The sequence below is a fragment of the Taeniopygia guttata genome, chromosome 4 (genome assembly GCF_048771995.1).
Source record: "Taeniopygia guttata chromosome 4, bTaeGut7.mat, whole genome shotgun sequence".
Classification (NCBI taxonomy): Eukaryota; Metazoa; Chordata; class Aves; order Passeriformes; family Estrildidae; genus Taeniopygia; species Taeniopygia guttata.
In genome coordinates, this window is record NC_133028.1 from 62398750 (window position 1) to 62417701 (window position 18952).

At 39.6% G+C, this 18952-nt stretch overlaps 1 protein-coding gene across 1 annotated transcript in view; it reads left to right on the forward strand.

Moving 5' to 3' along the window:
• Nucleotides 1–200: 200 nt before the first annotated feature.
• TBC1D9 (TBC1 domain family member 9) overlaps nt 201–18952 on the forward strand; it is a 45956-nt gene continuing 27204 nt past the window's right edge. Inside the window, exons 1-3 of the mRNA XM_012573306.5 lie at nt 201–461; nt 13486–13596; nt 17960–18078. Coding sequence (XP_012428760.2) covers nt 335–461; nt 13486–13596; nt 17960–18078 — 357 coding nt within the window. The 5' untranslated portion in view covers nt 201–334. The remainder of the gene's footprint in view (nt 462–13485; nt 13597–17959; nt 18079–18952) is intronic.

Genomic DNA, 18952 nt, shown 5'->3' on the forward strand with positions numbered 1-18952 from the left:
GCGCGCTCCCCGCAGGGCGGGAGGAGCGGCGGGCGGGCGGCGCGCACGGCGCGGGGGCGCGCCGGTCCCGCGGGTTTTGTGCGAGCGGCGGCGCGGAGGGGCCGGGCCCGCGTTGATGTCACCGCTGCGGCGGGAGCTGCCGCCGCCCCGGGCCGCAGCAGCCGCCCCTCCACGCCCGGCGGAGCGCGGCTAGGCGGCGGGGGCCATGCGGCCGCTGCCTCCGCCCGGTGCCCACCGGTGCCGCGGCGGCCGGGCATGGTGGCGCCTGATGCGGGCGGTGCGTGCGTGAGCCAGCCCCCAGCCCACCGGGCCTGCTGTCGGCCGCGCCGGGAGCATGTGGGTGAACCCCGAGGAGGTGCTGCTGGCCAACGCGCTGTGGGTGACGGAGCGGGCCAACCCCTACTTCATCCTGCAGAGGAGGAAGGGGCACGGCGGCGATGGCGGCGGCGGCGGACTGGCGGGTAAGGGCGGCGGCGGGGCCGGGGCCGGGCGGGGCCCTCGGCGGCTCCGGGCCGCGGGTCCCTCCGGGCCGGGGCGCGGCTGCCGCGGCGCTCCCCGGTGCTGCCGCCCGCCCGGGCTCGGACGCGGGAATGCGCCAGGATTCCCAGGCGGATTTACGCGCTGGGGCGTCCTGTGGGAGCCCACCGGTGACCGATGGCTCCGCGCATCAATCAGGGTGTGACTTGCCCCAGGTTCCGGGAGGATTTTCTTGCCGAGCCTTCGGCACGCGTTCCGTAAAATAAGACAGTGTTGTAATTCATAAATTTACGGAGAGAACGGGTTTGCTTCGGTTTGTCCGTATTTTCCACATGTCCTTGTGAAGTATGTTGCCCGAATGCTTTGTTTCCGACTGCTGGCAGCTGGAGATGCTTTTGTAGAGGTTTGGGTCATACTCATCTAGGTCTTAATAATACTGTGCGTATACGTTCATCGAGGTCTTCCACCCTTTCTTAGGCAACGTAGATGTATTTATATGAGATTGGAGATACGGAACCCAATGGTGTTTCCACTGGTACTTCTTGAATTGGTGTAGAACAATCAAGCTACTTCTCCTGAAACCTGTGCTTTTTTCTTTATGCACTTACATGATAATTAGTACTTCAGGCCAAGCAAAATGAACATATGGACTGCATCTGTGTTTGGTTCAAGGTCCTGTACATGTTTATTGTGAGATTAAGTGTTTCTTCAGACCTTCAATGCTCTATGGACTTGTAAACAGTTCATAATCTAAACTAAGGCACTGCTGTGAAGTGTGTTTTCTTGCTTTCCTGCTGAGATCTTCAGTCAGTGTTGTGTTGATAAACTGCCTTATTCTTGTGTGGGAAATGACCAGCCGCCACTCCACATTGACTGTAGATTTCTAGATTTATTTTACAATCTTTTGAAGTGTGGACAGGATTGATAAATCCATTAAAAACATATTTTGCCTCAGAAGTTCACCCCCGCTCTTTTTACTGAAAAATGTTTCTCAGGCTCTCCTTTCATTGATTACCCCTTGGCCTCTCAAGGTCTGAAAAGACATTCTTCTACCTTTCTGACTTTGTTCTCTTTGAATTAGAGATGGTTTGAGATAGCCATCACTTTTCCAGTCATTTCTCAGTTACTGGGAAGCAGGTTGGGAGTTTGGGGTTCTGTTCATCAACCTGTTTGCAGAGTCCGTGCATTCCTAAGAATTCTTGCAGCTGTATGTGTAGTAGTCTGAGTGGTGATGCCATTTTACAGATCGAGAAACACTTTTGGAAGATTTTGTCCTTGTATGGAAGTAGGATAAGTAGGATTGTGTGTGCTCCTTTTTTTTTTTTTTCTTTTTCTTTTTTTTTTTTTTTTTTTTTTTGTGGAGGCCAGAATAAGCCTACAGCATTTGCTTGAAGTTCAGAATAGAGAAATAGTTATTTGTTTCTGAATTACCCCCCTGCCTTTTAGAATTCAAATATTTGTGCGCTGTATCCATTATTTTAGTATGTGAATGAAGTCTGTATAGTCCATATATGAGTATTTAGAAGGTGAAGTTCTCCACATATTTTGAAATCTGCTGTCAATGTAGCTCTTACTAGTGCCTGTGCTTTGCCTGGAATTGCAGCTGCTGTGGCATTGGGGTAGTAGCAACAAGTCAATTTCCAGGGGTTTTGTTTAGCTGTACAGAAAAGGGCTGGTAAAAAGTTGTAGCTTTTTGTTTGGTAGTATGTTGCCAAAACTAATCAAACCCCTGTAACTAACTGATTAATTAGAGTTGGCAGTATTTAAAGGAACATATGGGAACTTATCAGACCATGTGCCAAAATGGCAAGGGTTTGTCACACAGTGGTCAACAAAAGGTGGGAGAGGGAGGGATGGATGGAGTCTTCAAGCCACTCCCAACGTGACAGGCATGGTAATAAATAGGACTTAGGGTTTTTTTTTTGTTTTTTTTGTTTTTTTTTTCATGGAAATGCTGAAATTTTCTGCTGGTTCTTTTAACAGCTGTGGTCTGCCAGTTGAGGGACAAGGAAGGTGGAGAAAGCCAATGGATTGTTCTTGGTAGGAAAGACTGGTTAAAAGCAAGGTATTGAGGAATCTGGCTGATCCTGAGTTAAAGACTAAATCTGCTGACATGGTAAACAGGATACATAATTTGGAGTAATTATAGCATTTAGGATGACCCTTTGGAAGCTCCCTAGATGATCCTGATCTTGTGACAAAGGTGGAGGTTACCTGGTCAAAAGTGAACAGGGAAAAAAATAACTTTTGGTGTGTTGGATTAGGTTTTTTTTCTCCTTAATTACCCTTTCTGTAGCAATGTAATACTGAAATTTGCTCAGATATGATCTAAGAAGTTAGCCACCCATGCATATATAAATTTTGGCATGGTTGCTCCGTGGGAAACTAACGTATATGTCCTTGAAGCTGACTAGAAATATTGTATACAAGATTTTTAACTAGGGATGATCTCAATTCATATTTGCAAGAGAGGATGTAAATACAGCTGTCTTTTTTTTTTTTGTGATCCAACTTTTGCTGACTTATACTCCCTCATTATTGACTCTTGAAGTCATTTGTCTTGAACTGTAGAATGAGAATTGACATTCAAATTGATGAGACTGTGGGTATGATGACATTAGATGGCTTCATCGTGTAACTTAAGCAGTGGCTAGACAATGAGAAGCATTGATTCTCTGGCATTGCCCTCAACCGTGAAACTGTCATCACCAAACTGATCAGGCTTAAGTGTAATGCCCTTCTCTCTAGCTGTGAACATGGCAAACTTCTTTTGGCATGTCTCAGTCTAAAGCCAAGTATTTTATGTAGCCTTGGGGGTTGGTGTTGTTGCTTCTTGTTGGCTTGATGTGGAGCAGAAGAAGAGTACTCAAGTTATCTGTTCTCCTGGATCCACTCTGAGTGCCTCAATGCTTTGCAGGAAAAGGTGTATCAGTCACTTTGGGGGAAGGGGTGGGTGAAAAATCAGCCCTTTCTACGCTGGTTTTCTCCTCTTGGCCTTGGTTTATGAAGCAGTTGAACAGAGGAACTCTTATTTAAATACTTGTTTGGAGGCATTTTCTTCACTATATCATATTGTAACAAGTTAGGAGAATGATGATGATCTCTTAATGCATTAGGGCAGTGCTGATTAGTGAGTCCATAGATATAATCTCTGCTAACAAGGTGTATTAGATCAATGGCTTGCTTCAGAGATACTGCTTTTTAATAGGCAGTGTGGATCCATTTTCATACTGAATTAGGGTCGGGACTCATTTAAGTTATTGTGTCAATGTCATTACCAGTCACATCAGTAGGCCTTTTCTTTGTAAGCATGCCTTAATTGAAGGGTTGTTTGGATTTTATTTTCCTTTTAAGAAGAAGAAAATAGAAAATATTTTAAATTGGATTTTAAATTGGATTTTCATAGCTGTTCTGAAAACTCACATTATCTTGCATCACTGCATTAATCTTCCAGGACAAGACCAAAAAATGTACTTTTCTGCTTTAAAAGTATTTGATGGTTGATGAGCTTTCTCTGTAATTAAATTGTTTCATGCCTTGCACATAATACCATGCCCATATTTTGCTTCTGTGTGACCCTTGGTCGGGTGTTTCATTTTCCTTTTGTTCACCAACAGGGAATAAAGTATTTTCTTTCCTCATCTTCCTGCTTCCCTGGGCAGCCTGGTAGTTTGGTCTGTATTAAATAATTCCTTCTCCAGAGGAATGTGGTATATTTATTTCCACAGCAGCCTGCATCAACTGTAGCAGAGGCATTTGGACAGAACATGAACCCAGATCTCTACCATAATTTGGGCACTGTGCCCTGTATGACAGTATTACTTTTATGGATGTAAAGATTTTGAACATTCATAAACTTTATAAAGAACTGAAAGGTCAGTTATTAAGTGTATCTTGCATTCAGATGCAACAAATAGGTTTAAAAATGCCTCTTAACCGCTTTCTGCTATACTGTGATAATGTTTGGCAAACTCTTCTACTTCAAGACATTATAGTAAGGAATTATTGTACCTGGTAATGGATGGCAGAGCGATGTATTCGCTTGGAGCTTACAGGAAGAGAGACTGAGGCTGTCATACAATTAGCTGCTGGCTACTGTGCTCCTTTTGCCTGTGTACATTTGTGTGTGTGAAGGAGAGATTAAATTCTAAGTGACTTTGTTTAAAATGTTATTGTGAGATCTCTGAATCCAAGGGAAATAAGTTGCTCTTGGCAAGAACTGTTTTTAGAAGTGAATTATTTTGCAAATAGGGTATAGGTACTTACAGCTGGGACAGAGCCTGTGTGAGCAGTGCGGTAGGAGTTGTAAGTCCATGCCATGTTTGCAAGAATGATTCAAATGTTTAAGCAGAAGGAGCAGATGGAAATATGCTGACTTCTGATGATAAAAGGATCTGATGAAATGCTACTATTTTTGCAAAAGGAGTTGTCATTAAATTTCCACATTGGAAAGGCAAAAAGGAGAGGTTCTGAGCATGGCTGGCTGATGTGACATATCAACATCAGATCTAGTGTAATCTTTAATACTGTGACAGTGTTCTAAATTGAAAAGCTTTTCTGCAGCCTTGCTGGACAGCACTATTAGTATTTCACATTTGGAGCTAAGATTCTGTCTTGCTCACAGCCTCTCAAAATTCAGAGTGTTGAGGAAGAAATTACTTGAAAACCTGTTTATGCTTAAGATTTAGAAAAGGTTTTGGCCAGTTGATCATCTGCCTGAACAAAATATGGTCCATGTTTTAACAAACTTGACACATTCTGCCTTTGTTGACTCGAGTAGTTGGGATTTTGCATGTCAGACTTGAGCACAAAGCATGTGCTTTCTGATACTTGAAATACAGTGCTTATCAAAATTGATGTAATTAGCATAATGGATAGGGATGGGCAGCCTATCCATCAGCTTTCCATGATCTTTTTGGCACACAGAGTGGAAGCTGATCTCTTCTGCTCTACTTGCATTTGTCAGCACACCAGATCTACTCTGATGCTCTGAGCTGCTCCTTAGGATCTGCTGTGGGTGTGTTTACTTCTCCAAACCAGTGCATTTCCACTTCAAGGACCTTGCAGATGTCTAGGGCTGAATTGGTGTTTGATTCCCCAGACTGACTCACAGCCTTTCTGTTGAATTCCCAGATGCTTTTCCCAGTTCCTCACTTCCTGCCTAATGCTTCTGTGCATCTCCAGCTCTTCTGTTGGCTGTAGAGACAACATCTCTAGTGCCTGAGATGTTGCTTGGTCTAGCTTTACTTCTCTAATATTTCTTGGCCAAGGACTTAACTTGAATGATACTTTCCTACACTGTGAGTAGTGTGGCCTATCCAGGCTGCTGAGCTGAGCTGCCTTTTGCCATTCTTGCCCTTGAAATAATGTTACTGTTTGACACGTGGAATTCCAGGGTGGCCTGCTCTTTCTCCTGAGATCTCTGTTTGTAGGAAACCCTGCACAGGATTTCCTGTAGGAAATGTCACACAGGATCACAAGATAGTAAGCAATCAGTCTAGGCCACTTACTAATTTTCTGCATTATACCAGAGTTTGTGTTGGTTACAGGGCCTTTGTTATTATTCTATAGTCCCACACTGAAAGTTGTGGAAGTAGCACTTCTTCACATCAGTTTCCAAATTTCTATCACTCCACTGTCCAATTATGCCTCCTTGTAGGAATGTATCATATTTCACAGAGGTTTGGGCCCTTGATCGTTTCAATTAGATTCCTGCAGAACTAAAAAAAGGTTCCACAAAGTATGTTAGCATATACTCAGACGTCTTTGGAACTTTATTTGAACGTGTGTTCTCATACAGTATTTCTTCTTGTAAATATTTTGTATAGACAGAATCTCCTTGTTTTTACCCTTCCCAGTATCACACTTCATATGGCTTTTCCAGAGACAGGAGTTCTCTCTGCCATTAATTTTGCTAAAGTATGATGATACAATGTGTATAAAGAGCTGTGAGCATTTGACTGAAATCATACTTTTCTTCATCTCATTGATCACTAATCCTACTTCTGTTATCTGATTAATGTTGATATTCAGAAATTACATTTGCATTTTGACTTTAATCCTGGTGCTTAGGTGAACTTAGGTTCTAGAAGACTTCTTCCAAATATTTCCAATTGTTTTCTTTCCAAAGAAAGAATTTGCTTTCTTTTCCATGATGGATTTTTGATTATTTTTTTCCTGAAGTTTCCAGCTAGGGGTGTTTGAATTTCTGCTGCAACAGTAATCTTGGTTTCAGCTAGTACATTTTTAATGTTTTGAATTTTACTGTTCTTTCCTCATAATCTGTCTTATTCTTCCCCTCTATTTTTTTTTCAGTATTTTATCAGCCAGAATTCTTAGGATCTTCTGTTCAGCATTGTTCATTTCCCTGGTAAAGTGACTCCTCTGATAGCTTATTGCAATCTGATCTATCTGCAGGCATTCAATCAGAACTGTGAAAATTTTAAATTCTCTTTTTCTGAAGCTATTGTTTCCTTTCAGATTTAGCTTGTATTTCAACATGCTTCAGTACTGCTCCTTCTGAGTTCAAGCTGAATTTACTGTGCCCCCTTTGATCCTCAAACCAGATTCAGTTTACAATAATTTTTCTTAGGTTAGCAGCGGTGATGTTTGGAGGTTTTTTCTGTTTTGTTGTTTTTTTTCTGTTTTGTTTCTTTCTCTGCTTGAGGACAGAGAAAGTAATTACTGGTTTTGCTGCTTTTCTTACTACATGTCAGTAGAGTGACAATTCTTCCTCAGAATCAGTTTCACTGAACATGTTTGAAAACTCCTGTGCAAATAAAAGGGTGGCTGGACAATCTGTGGTTTATAGAACTGTGTTGGTAGGAAGAGAGAGCAGCAAAGGCAGACATTGGGGAAAACTTAACCAAGCCTAATAATCCCATTCTTAATTATTTAAGAAATATATATATTTAAGAAATAGATATAATTATTAATTTATTATTTAATTAAAGAATATTAATTGTTATAAGTCCAGAGGAAGAATTTGGTTTTCTTGATACCACATTAGATGCCCATATAAGCCACATGGGAAGACAGTTAGAAAGTAAGTTAGAGGTGATTTAACCTTCATTTATGTGAATGAACACCTATTAAAAAAGCGTAGCCCTTCATGAAGTCTTAAGGGCAGTGTTCACAATGAAGAGCTTATATTCTTACTTTTGTGGCTATTATTGCCAGTACTGGACGTTTAAGACTCAATTATTTTTGTGTGATGGATAGTATTTTCAATTTTTATAGGGTTTCCTGTGAAATTAAATCAAATAGCATTGATACCCCCCCCCCCCCCTTTTAAAAGGATTTGTCCATAGTATTGCCTGTGGAGTTCAGGTTGTTGCTCTAGGTTGAGTTTTGACAGACAAGTAATGGGATGATCTCATCCTGTAATAACAAATGAGAGAGCTAATCTCATAAATTGCCTTGAGAAAGAATGGAAGAGTGAGGATTCATTATCCTTACTATGAAAAACAATACCTAGTGCTGTGTGCTTTACTTATGTGTTGGTATGAGTTCTTGTTTTTATAGCTCAGGAAACAACACTTGAACTTCAGGAAGAGTTTACTCATTAAATCAATATAAAATGTCCATTAAATCAATATAAAACAGAATACTCAGGGTGTAAATATTATTTAAATCAACCCTATTGATTAAAGCTTTCTTAAAGATCAGCTGCCATCTACAATCTAAATAGGTGCTGTGGGTGTTTCAGGTTTATGACCAGAGCTCATGATGTGTCCCTCTTACTTTAGTGGAAAGAGGAGTCATCAGCATGCTTTAAATACTGAGGACCTTTTAAGCAGTATGTTTTTGATTCACTGTTGGAATGTCACAGTGCTTGTTTTGAAACGTTCTTGCTTGTGACACATGTGACAATCCAAGTTTTCCTGGTTGTGGTGTTGGGCTCCTACAAAAATAGGCTGCTGAAATCCATGAGACTGTGTTGAGTGATAGCTCATGATCTTGACTCCAAGAGTCATAGTCTGACCTGTATTATATCTCAGCTCTTTTACAGAGCTTTTTTTTTTTTTTGTATTTACTCTTTATGCTAAAAATATGTGCACTCTTTGTTTAGACATTTTTAGATAAAAATCTTCAAACAAAAGGTGTTTTGAGCTATGGATGCATGCCAACCTGGAAGGAGGATGAGACAGGGCAGGGCTCTTCTCCCAAGAGCCATGTGAATAACATGTGTTTGTACTCAGGCAAACTGGGGGAAGGGAGGGCACAGCAGTCAGTGGCACCAAGTGCAGGGTGACATCCTTCAGCTCGAGGCAAGGTGTGACACAAGTTCAGCCAATGTCACTGAAGGATGGATGTGTCACAGGTCCTTGGTGTGTGCTGAAAGCACCTCTACTCTGAGGTTAGAAGTGACCAGGAAGCATCACTGTCTGTTACCATCCCAAGATTTTTGGTGCTTGCCAAAGCCATGCCTGCTGGTAGTTCTGAAGCTTGGAAGTGTCATTATTTATTATAATTCACTGGCTTCAGTGTTTTAATATGGTGCACTAGAGGTAATATATAATCTAGATCTTCACTCTTCCATATGTAATCCAATTTATTTTGAACAGGTAAAACACAAAAGCTCTCAAATACAATACTGCTGTGAGGGGGACTGTAGAAGGGTGATAAAGACTGCTCAGTCTTTGTGTTTTTAAATGAAAACATGGCTTTCTGTGGGAAAGGGTTAGTGTTTGTCATAAGAAAATCCTTTGCTAATAAAGAGTCTGTTTATGTGTATAGTGCATAAACTTGCTTTTCCTTTTCCTAATTGATGTTTTACAAAGACACTTGCAAATTATTATGAAAGATAAAAAAAAAAAAAAAGAGAGAGAAATATTCCTGCAGCAAAGATCTGTGCCATGGATATCCAAATAGTCACAGATATTGTGACTTATGACAGGTGTTCAAGTCTACGTACTCTGAGTTGTGCATGCTTAAAATGTACCAGATTGGTTCTACAGGTCATCATTTGATTTCATTACTGTTTGTGGGTAGTTTGTAATCAGTCTGGACTTTGTAAGTCATCTGGAATACTGGTCTCCAAGGAACAAGGACTGCAGTGGTGCTTGGAAGACTCCCAACTGGCTGAAGCTATTGGCTTAGTTTTCAAACAAAGATGACCTATCTTTCTGAAAAATATCCTTTGTGAAGGGGGTCTGTGTTATGGAGAAGGTCAGGCTTCAAGTGGTCATAGTCCCTTCTAGCAAAAAAAATAAGCTAAAAATGGGTTGTTGTTGTAAAGGTACAAATAGAGCACATCATAAATTAATTAATGAATAAAAACTACTAATCTGTATTTTCTGCAAGGGTTATAGGCTCCCCCTCCAGCTTATGACTAAATGTGAGCCACCATTGAATGTGGTCAGATAAGTAAAATGTAGTGTGATTTCTTCCTTCAGCACAAAGTGCATCGAGTAAGTGAACCCTTTTTCCAGTAATTCCCTCTAGTATGTCCTTCCAGTAACACGATGCAAGAGCAATTGCCCAGGCCCTTAGCCAATTGTGGCTTTGTATTCCCTGGTTCCACATATTACATATAATTTTTTTTCCTCTGCTAGTGCCTGTGTTTTACAGAAAAGAAAGAGAACACTGATCAATCTTCTGAACCTTCGCTTTAGAATTCAAGTCTGCAAAAGAGGAGCCTGACTTCATTAAAATGTTGTATCAAGCAAAGTGAAGACATTAGGCCTTCCTTTTCCCCTCCTGCCCATGTATGGTTGCTTTAGAAATTTAGCATGTGTGTGTGATGGGGCTGTTTGTACATAAATGGTTACTCATGCTCGAGTGCCTTCAGGATTTGGGCTCCCATCAGTTAGCCAGATGCTAATCCTACAAATTATACCATGTGCTTTAAATAAACCTTATCTCATGAAAATCTCTTGCTTCAACAAGGACTTGCAGATTTAGTATTCTTATGTTGGAAATTTCTCCCCTTATTTCATTATGCAATCAGAAACCTGATGAAATAATGGGAAAAAATTTGCAGTCGGTATAGTCCTGTGATTTGATGCCTGGGTAAATCACTGGCTCTTGCCCAAGGGCTAGTCTAATATAAGGAATATGATTCTTGGTTGCCTGCTTTGTTTCTATAGAAACTCAGTTACTTAATCATGTCTGAAAAGGTACTTGCTACATTAAAAATTCATGAACTAATGAACATTATTAAAATTCTCTTAATATTTTTTTTTCATTTTCATTTCTACTTCATGTAGAAAATCCTCAAACAGATTATCAGTATGAGCTGCTGTGATTTCATTCTGGTTGCATCACATGTCTGCATTGTGAAAAAACCCAACCAAACAACAAATACCCAAACCGAAAACAACCAACACTGACCTAACAACATGAAAAGGAACAGTTCATGAAGGAGAGCAAGCAGGCCCAGCTGCACAATTGCACAAGTTTTCATGTGATAGAATCATATGCTTTTTTTTAATATCACCTGTATTGTTTGTCAAAACACCTATTGCATGATACAAGTAAAATGTCACTGATAAACTGTCAGTTGCAGTTATCTTGGTAAGCTCACATTTGAATTTCCCTGCGATGTTACGGAATTCTGTCAGATTTCTTCCTTTGACCTCACTACATGGTTATTTTTTCAATTTGTTTACTGAAAAGCCCCTGACCAACCCCTACTTACTGCACTATTGGAAAGTATTCTTTGTTTTCTTTTCCTTTCCTACCTCCCATCTGTTGTTTCAGTCATTGCTGGCTTCTCTCTTTTGTTGGTGTTTTTTTTTCATAGAGTTCTTCACATTTCTTAAATACATTGCTCTGTCTTACAGTGTTTGGTGGGACAGGGGGATGTACCTCCCCTGTCTATCATATCCAGGGGAGAAGAAGGTAGGATGGGAAGTTCCTTTGGACCTGATGTTGCTGTACAAGTCAGTAGGTTTGTTCTGACTTCCTGATCTTACCTGCATATCCCAGTTTTAACAGCGCTTCAAGAACTAGGGGCAGAATTGTTTGGCAGGACCACTCACATGCCAGTGAATTTGGAAATACAGCAGGAGGAATGAAACAAGCATGTTTTTAAAGAATACAGGGAATGAACAGTGTTGCTTATCTCAGAAGATTGCACTTGACCAGCATACAACTTTATTTAGATATTACATCATGCCTATTGCATATTTATTACTGACAGTAGTCATGTGAAGCTGAAAAGCAAAAGGAAAATATTCCTGCTGTATTTGCAGCAAACCCAGATTATGAACAAAGCGTAGTGTCTGGCTCGGTACCCGCTTTAGTTGAGCAGCTTTACCTGTTTGAGGATTTTGCCCTTGGTTGAAGTGACATGTGCTTTCTGGGCCATGGCCATACTGCATTTGTGAAGCTCAGATGGAGAGAAAAAAAAATAAAGGCACATTTTAACCTACTTCATTCTCCTGAGTTTGAAAGGAGCCAGGGTGTATCTAGAAGGGCTGGTGGAGGATTATTCAGAGGAAGCTTGTCAGTGTACAGCCAGTAATCAAAACGTGTGAGAGATGAGGGGCAGCTAAAGCTAGTGAGACTAATGTACATTGGGATATTTTACACTCATATTTTGTGTTTGTATCCTATAATTGTCAGATGGCTTTGTAGCACACCTTACTAATGGCCTGATGTTGTGCCCAGACTTGTTGTTCTTGTCTTGCATAATTCTTGGATTAAGATGTGGTGCGTGTTAATTCATTAAACAGAAAGAGATTACAGTTGATCCGGCCTGAGAAGATCTGTATAAAACAAAATACAAATAAAAGAGACAGAATGGGGGAAATACAAAATCACTGGTAGGTGGGGTATTTCTTAGTACCAGTTTCAGTTCAGATTTGTGGGATCGACTGAGATGGAAAAAGGGTACTGCTTTTATATCTTTATGATGCACAGCACAAATGTGAAGGAACAGCAAGGGAAGCAGTATTGCATATACCAGTTATGGCAGGGAAAAATGGGGAACTAATAAAACTATGACAGTTAAAGAGAACACGTGAGACTTGAAAGAAGAGAACTTCTAACAGGAGAGTTTTAAAATGTTTTTTGGTACGTGCTGTTTGGTGCATGGGGTTTGAAAAATACCTCTAATTTCTGCCCCAATAAATATTTTCACCAAAAAAAAAATCTCTGAAAGTTCATCCATTTGTTGTTTATACATTTCAAATTTTTTTTCCCAAACAATCTTTTGAGAACTTCAACATGAAACTTTAAATCTGACATCGCTGCAGGGGAGATTAAAATTCTTTGTGGAGATGAAAAACGGGAAAACTTTTACATAGTTTAAAAATAAATAGGTCCTTCTTGCAGAGAGTTTGGGAGGGCAGAGTTTTGTTTCATATGTAGTTTATTATAAAAAGAGGATCTAGAATTTGTGGAAATATAGTTAGGAATTATTGGTAGCTTTTGGTATGAAACTGTTGCTAGCTTTCTCAGCAGCAAAGAATTTTCAAAGCTACTTCTGGAAAACAGCATAGCTTTGTCTTTCCTCAGTATCCTTTCATCTGAAAACCAGCTTGACTCTTAAGGCATTTTGATCCTTCCTACCCTAAATAATCAGACTGTTAAGTAGCACAATTATTTTTGTTGGAAGCCTTTAGTTTTACCTAGCTGACACTCAAGTTTTGAACCCTTATAGGATGTCTGGGGTTTCTTGTTGATGTTGGAGGAGGGTTTGTAGTTGGTAGGTTTTTTTACTGCTCAGGGTTCCAGCAGTGTATGAAACATAGGAAAGAGCTAAGTAACTTTTAAACATGATTTTATAACACAACTACCTTCTGCTTTGTTTCAATTTGCCTGTCTTTATGGTAGCATTGTTGGACATTAAATAGCTGAAGTCTTGTTTAAGCTAAAGATGTTTCCATGTTAAATCACCCTTCCTCTTTACAGCCTGAGACAACAAGTGTGAGGATGAATATGTAGATCTGCATTTTGCTGTGGAGGGTGAAATGGAATGGGGAGGAGCTGCAGAACCCTCTCCTGTGGGATCTTGAATTTTCCATCACTGTGTGTTCATCAAAATTTCCTCTTCTATAGGTCTCCTTGTGGGTACTCTTGATGTTGTGTTGGACTCCAGTGCCAGAGTGGCACCATATCGAATCCTCTACCAAGCACCAGACTCCTTGGTCTACTGGACCATTGCCTGTGGTAAGGACAAATACACTGATGTGGATTTTTATTCTCCTGGATACTGTGTCACATAACATAATAAGAGAGCATCCTTTCTGCTGAGCACAGTCATATCAGGACAAATAAATGGGTCAGGATGCTGTAGTGGTAAAATTCAGTGGCACCGTAGTTTTCTGTTAGTCGGACTTTGAATGCCAGCATGGGGGGGGGTGTGTTATGCACAATGACTGAATGAAACCAGAAATGGCCATTGAATAGGAATGAAACATCTATTATTTCCCACTTTTCTTCTCCGAAAGGTGTTCCCAGACCAGCAGTTCCCATTCCTCCTTCTTGGATTACCCCTCCTCTCCATTTCCAGGGCTCACTCCTACAGCACTTCTAAAGTTCAGCATTCCTGGGTGATGGGATGTCTCTAAAGAGAATGGAGGGAGGAGTACCTGGATTATTGGAGGAGTACCAGTTACCCAGACAGGGCACCTGGCTTCCCTTGCAAACCAGGAAGAAAGTGCAGCCCCAGCACTCACATAAATACTGAATAGCAAGCAGTGATACGTTTCCTGTCTCTTCCAAGATAAATACCATCTAGATCTCAGGGATGCTCAGCCTCCTGGATGTTTATTTCAGACAGTGTGTGGTCTTTCTATATATGATGTACTTAGAATTCAGCAAGGTGCTAGCTAGGTTAAAGTTAACTACAGAAGTGTATGTTCTTACACAGATGCAACAACTTTTAAGAGTTTTGGTCTTTAATGCTCCAACTTGGACAGATCTAGCTGCTCCTTTTGTCATTATAGTAGTGAAAACAATTGAGTTGATATTTTTGTACATTAAATAGGATTTTGCATGTAGCAGATCCTGTACTAAGTGCTTACTTCTGTGGTCAGGTACCTCTTGCAAGTAGCATAAAACAGAATGGAGTTAGTCTCTGATTTCGTTCTGCTGTCTCTGAAAATAGGTCTGCAGTTAATTGCAGAAGATCCAGGTCATTTAGCTTTGATTGGCCAAGCTTGTCAGGTCAGATCATTGGTTTGATAGTATTATATTTCAGTCTTTGCAAATGCGAACTTTTCAGCAGCTCCTCCAGGTCAAAAGTTTCCCAGGCTAGAAAGGTTTTGGCAACAGCCAAAACTCTGTTAATTTGGAAAAGAACTGAGAAGAGAGAACAAATGAGAAGTGCATACATGTCTATCATCTCTTTAATGGCCTGGTAACTTCCAGCACTCCCACTGCTGCCTGAAATTCAAAAATACTGGTTAATGATGCTGTGGGCTTCTTCTCAACTAACTGTGCCACTTCATTAGTGCCCATTCTCCCAATGAAATTTGACACTTAGATTATTTGGATGACTTTTCCTCCAGACAAATACCCTCTTGAGAAGGGAAGAGAAGGAAGAACAGATGAAGGTTTGCTATAGATCTAATAATTTTAGTTCAAACCAGACCCTGTTCTTAGGAGCATATGATTTCTGTGTCTGGCAAAGCTGATACCAAAGCAGTGTCACCTTCTGAATCCAACAGGACATTTTGCTTATCGCTTATTATTAGCACAAGTATTTATTAATATTTTTGATCGTACCAGACCTGAAAGAAGGCATCAGTTCAAACAACCTTTTCCCCTCTACACCCTTTAGTACCAACTCCCTGAAGATTTTAAAGTTCATATATCATAATTTACCTTTGGTGGCAGCTAATACTAAAACCAGATATTAACAAAGTTGTGGTTATTATGAAGGTACAAATCTACATTTAACAGCTTTTTACTGTCATCTGCTCTGCTGTGGCCATAAGTAATGCATGTCAGTTTTCCATGGATCTCAGAAGAGAAAGAATAGTAAAAGCACCTACCTGTATGTTTATTTATTTTCATCCAGATGTCAGTGCACAGCTGTTGCCACAAGCTGGTTAGTACTGTGTGAATTAACCAGCCCCTGGTTTTACTGACAGGGGCCTCGCCCAATCACATCTCTCCTAAGGTTGCAGGCATTTATTCAGTGCATGTATTCAGAAATTATTTTTAAGACTTTGGAAAGTCTTACCTACAGTATGTCCTCAAGATAAGCAGGGGTATAAAATGGAAGGAAGAGTTATGAGTTATAGCCCCAAAATAAATAAATATACCATATGTGTAGAAATTTTATGTTGCTGCTGAACAGTGAGAATTTTGCTTTTCTTCTGGGAAAGATATTGTGGATTTTGTAGAAGTATGGTAGTCTGTCTTCATTCAAGCTATTCAATTATGAATCTTAGCCCGAATTGAAATTGCTAATGCAATTAATGTATATATCTGTGATTCTATTTTGTGGAGTTTTCATAAATGTTTAGTCTCCTAATACCTGGTTGATGGCTTAGTTGTTTTGGTTAAATTAAAAGACTGCGTTGGCATAGTCTTGCCACTTGTCTGGAATAGTGTGGATCTTTCAGGGAGGTAAAATTTTACAGAGAGCAAATAATTGATCTATGCAACCTTGAAGCTGAGCAGCCCAGTGTTCCCTAAGGCTCTGCGCTGTGGTTATTTTATGAATTTGCAACTAAAGCAATTCCTTCTGAACTGATCAAGGGTTGTTAAAATTATACAGGTTACTTAGGGCCTTGGCTGCCTTTAGCTAAGCAACTCTAATTTGTCCTGCACTGTCCCTCCCTGTTCTCTAAGGGTAGACTGCCTGTTACTTGGTACTTGTAATCTGTTTTTACAGAAATTTGTCTTTTTCTCTGCCTTCAATAAAGAAATAATCTCCATCTTCAGTAAGTAGCTGTACAGAGTGACTCAAAGAAATATCGTTGTTTCATTATTTGTTTATGACATTTGGTCTTGCTCCGTGCAAGAGTATTCTGAAGATGAAAGTAATCCAGGGGGGTTTGTCTGCTCTAAATTGTTTAGACAGATTTGGATGTGAATTTCCTTGGATATTAACTCTACTGATCTAGGCTGTGTGAGGATTCTAGTTGGTGAATCTGAAACCTTATAGCTCTGGAGAGAAGTCTTGTTAACAGCCCTTTCTCCAGTGCAGCTTAGAGTTCTGTCTATTGAATTATACAGGAGAATTGTTATTTACTTTTCAAGAACAATTGAGTGTCTAGGAATGCAAAATGCTGTACACAATCAGCCTTTCATATTGTAGTAGCACTTCTGTGTCCCATGCCAGTGTCCCCCCCAGTGTGCTATGCTCAGTTTAAGGTGAAAATGGTGTGATATCTAAATTCTGTTTGGAAATGAACAACTTTTTTAGATCCTTCACCACCTATTAAATCAGTTCTTGTTCCAGTGGCTTTGTGTGTTTTTCAGGTATAGAACTGCTGTAGATTTTTTTGTGGTAATGGTAATTATATGCATTTTCACGCAAGTTGCTATGTTTATCTATTTTCATTTTTATTTCCTGCCAGTGTTGAGGGCTCTGTATTTTGAAGTTCAGTGTCTTAGCTGTTAAATTTGGTTTCTTCCTCTTTCCTGAGATTCTGAATTACTGCTTAATTTACCTAAAAGGCCAATGTTGGTAAAATGGTGGATACTTTTAATATGCTAAGATAGGTAAAAACAGCGATAAAAATAACCTGTAGTTTAAAACATTGCAGCAGGTATGTATTTTAGTCCTGAACAAAGCAATGGGAAAGACTTAGCCTGTCATGATGAATCGTTGAGAACTGGGGTGTAGGTTTTGGGCTAATTGTGTGATCTGCTGGGAGAATAAATAAACAGTGAGGTAATGGAGACAAAAAGCAGTGGGGAAAAGAAGAGATGTATTCTTATGAGTTGAGAATAATCAACCAAAGCAGTTTCAGAAGAAGTGATGAAAAATAATTGATGAACCACAAACCAGAAAGAGTCAGCTTTAAGAAATAGTTCATCATGATAGTGTGTCTGCACTCCTTGTAACTGCTCTTACAAGCTAAGCCATTTTTCTGATGACAGTTTAATTTTATATACATAGCTCATGCATTTCATCATTGCTTTTTACGGTGGTGTTAAAGCCAAGAAGAGATAAAATTGTGTTCAGACCACCTCCTGAGTTCTAGAAAGGTCTGGTTGCATCCAGTAGTTTTAAGGAGAAGCAGCAGTGGCGATCATTTGTGGTCCTGAAATATGGATTACATACATAGGCTGTGCTGCAACATGATTTAGGAATCTGTACTACGACCAGAATTGTGACATTCCCCTGGAAGTTGCACAGAATGTTGCATTCTGTTGCCTTCATTGGAGCTGTTAAATTAAATACAAATGGAAGAAAATTTTGGAATTTTCAGAAGGACAGCATCTAGTGAAATACTGCATCTCCACTTAATGGAAAGTTTTCTTAGAGTTTTTTGTTTGTGATTAAAGGGACATTGGCACTGGTGAATTATTTATTTTGTGACTTTTGGTTGGTTTGTTTGTTTTTATATAGGTTGCTCGAGGAAGGAAATCACTGAACACTGGGAATGGCTGGAACAGAATTTGTTGCAAACTCTTTCAATCTTTGAAAATGAGAATGACATAAATACATTTGTCAGAGGAAAAATACAGGTAGTGTATTAATTACTACAAATGTTGTTAATGATAAATATGACTGGGGAAAGAAAAGTGATGTGAATTTGAAACAAATTGGAGCTGGTAGTCCCCAGGCTGCTCTGCCTTTTTGAAGGACTACCAGATGTTAAGTAGCAACACGTGTGTGAAACTCAGGAAAACTGGGAATAGTGCACATAGCTTACAGCAGTGTGACTTTTATAAAACCCATATAAATATATAGACAAGTCTTAAGGCTTGTAAGTTCTAAAATTAATAGCACTGTCTTAAACTTTGAGAGTTGTTTGTGCAACTGTTTTTCCATTGCAAGGCTTAATTTTAATTTTTTTAATGCACTCATAATGTCTCCTCCCCTCTTCTGTGTAGTTAAATCTTGTAGTATTGGCATTGACACTTCATATAGGTGTTAAGGGTTGCTGGTTCATTGATTTGTTTGCTTAGTGGAAAGTGGGAGTGTTGGTTTTCTCAGAATTTCTTTTTCTCTTTATAGGTCAGATAACTATACTGGCAAAAAGTTTTTTTTTTGAACTAAGAATTATCTAAAAATACATACTTTGTTCAAAGATTGTAAGAAAATTTGTTATATTTACTGGTGCATGTTCAAAGTGTTGGATTTGTCTGATTTCTGTTTTAACATTTCCTATAGTAAGTCAGCTCTCTTACGAATCCCACAGTTGCTTGTGTTTCCCCAGTGAATCAGGTATGAGTGCTACAGATGATCATGGAAATATCTCATATGTGAAGACATCTGTGTTTTGAAATATAATCCTTAAGGAAATTGTTACTTCTTAGAGTTGGATGAATACTAAATGTGAACAATAGTTCTCTGTCTTATACTCTGCTCTTCATGTAAATATGGAGCAAGTTGAAG